Source organism: Oncorhynchus tshawytscha, linkage group LG06 (assembly GCF_018296145.1).
Source record: "Oncorhynchus tshawytscha isolate Ot180627B linkage group LG06, Otsh_v2.0, whole genome shotgun sequence".
In the NCBI taxonomy this organism is placed as follows: domain Eukaryota; kingdom Metazoa; phylum Chordata; class Actinopteri; order Salmoniformes; family Salmonidae; genus Oncorhynchus; species Oncorhynchus tshawytscha.
In genome coordinates this window covers 64,470,506-64,471,159 of record NC_056434.1, presented here as the reverse complement: position 1 = coordinate 64,471,159, position 654 = coordinate 64,470,506, and the positions used below count along the sequence as shown (strand labels likewise).

Sequence of the window (654 nt, the reverse complement as noted above, 5' to 3'; positions counted from 1 at the left end):
TGCAAACGGCTCACTCTGCTCAGAGGGAAATCCTTTATCACATCCTTAGGGAACGCATATTTTGTGCCACCCACATTAAGGATACAGATGCTCTTCCCAAACTTCATCTTCCAATTGTTGACAGGTGTTTGTAAAGTACTGAAAAAGGCACCTTCTGTGATTTATACAGCGCCAAAAGGCACCCGTTCCTTATACAACCATCATGCTTTATCCCTCTCTAAGTCCAATATAGGAGTCAATACGTCGTCAAAGTGTTTGGCCGCTTTTATTAGCTTTCTTTTGTTATTATCCTTCTGAGAGAGATCTGACCGACTGGAGTTATCCTGAAGACCATGCAACCGAGCGCACTCGCCGTTTGCACCTGACTCCTTGCGCACGTCATGGTGTTCTGAGCGCCTGTAACTCAAGTGTCCAAACCAACTAGTCCTCCGTGTGCAGATCCGAGTAGTGTTACACGGGTCTCTCGCTCACACACACACACACACACACACACACACACACACACACACACACACACACACACACACACACACACACACACACACACACACACACACACACACACACACACACACACTTGTAGCTTGTACGGCTCCCTGGGCGTACCCCCCAAAAAAAAACAATATGCACCATTCTGCACTAACTAATTTTATT

General features: G+C 46.5%; 1 protein-coding gene across 1 annotated transcript in view; it reads right to left on the bottom strand.

Annotated features, from left to right (window-relative positions):
- The window catches only part of LOC112252874 (potassium voltage-gated channel subfamily G member 3), a 13,256-nt gene extending 12,829 nt beyond the window's left edge, over positions 1 to 427 (bottom strand). Inside the window, exon 1 of the mRNA XM_024424549.2 lies at positions 1 to 427. This exon is cut by the window's left edge and continues 546 nt beyond it. Coding sequence (XP_024280317.1) covers positions 1 to 107 — 107 coding nt within the window. The 5' untranslated portion in view covers positions 108 to 427.
- Positions 428 to 654: the final 227 nt, after the last annotated feature.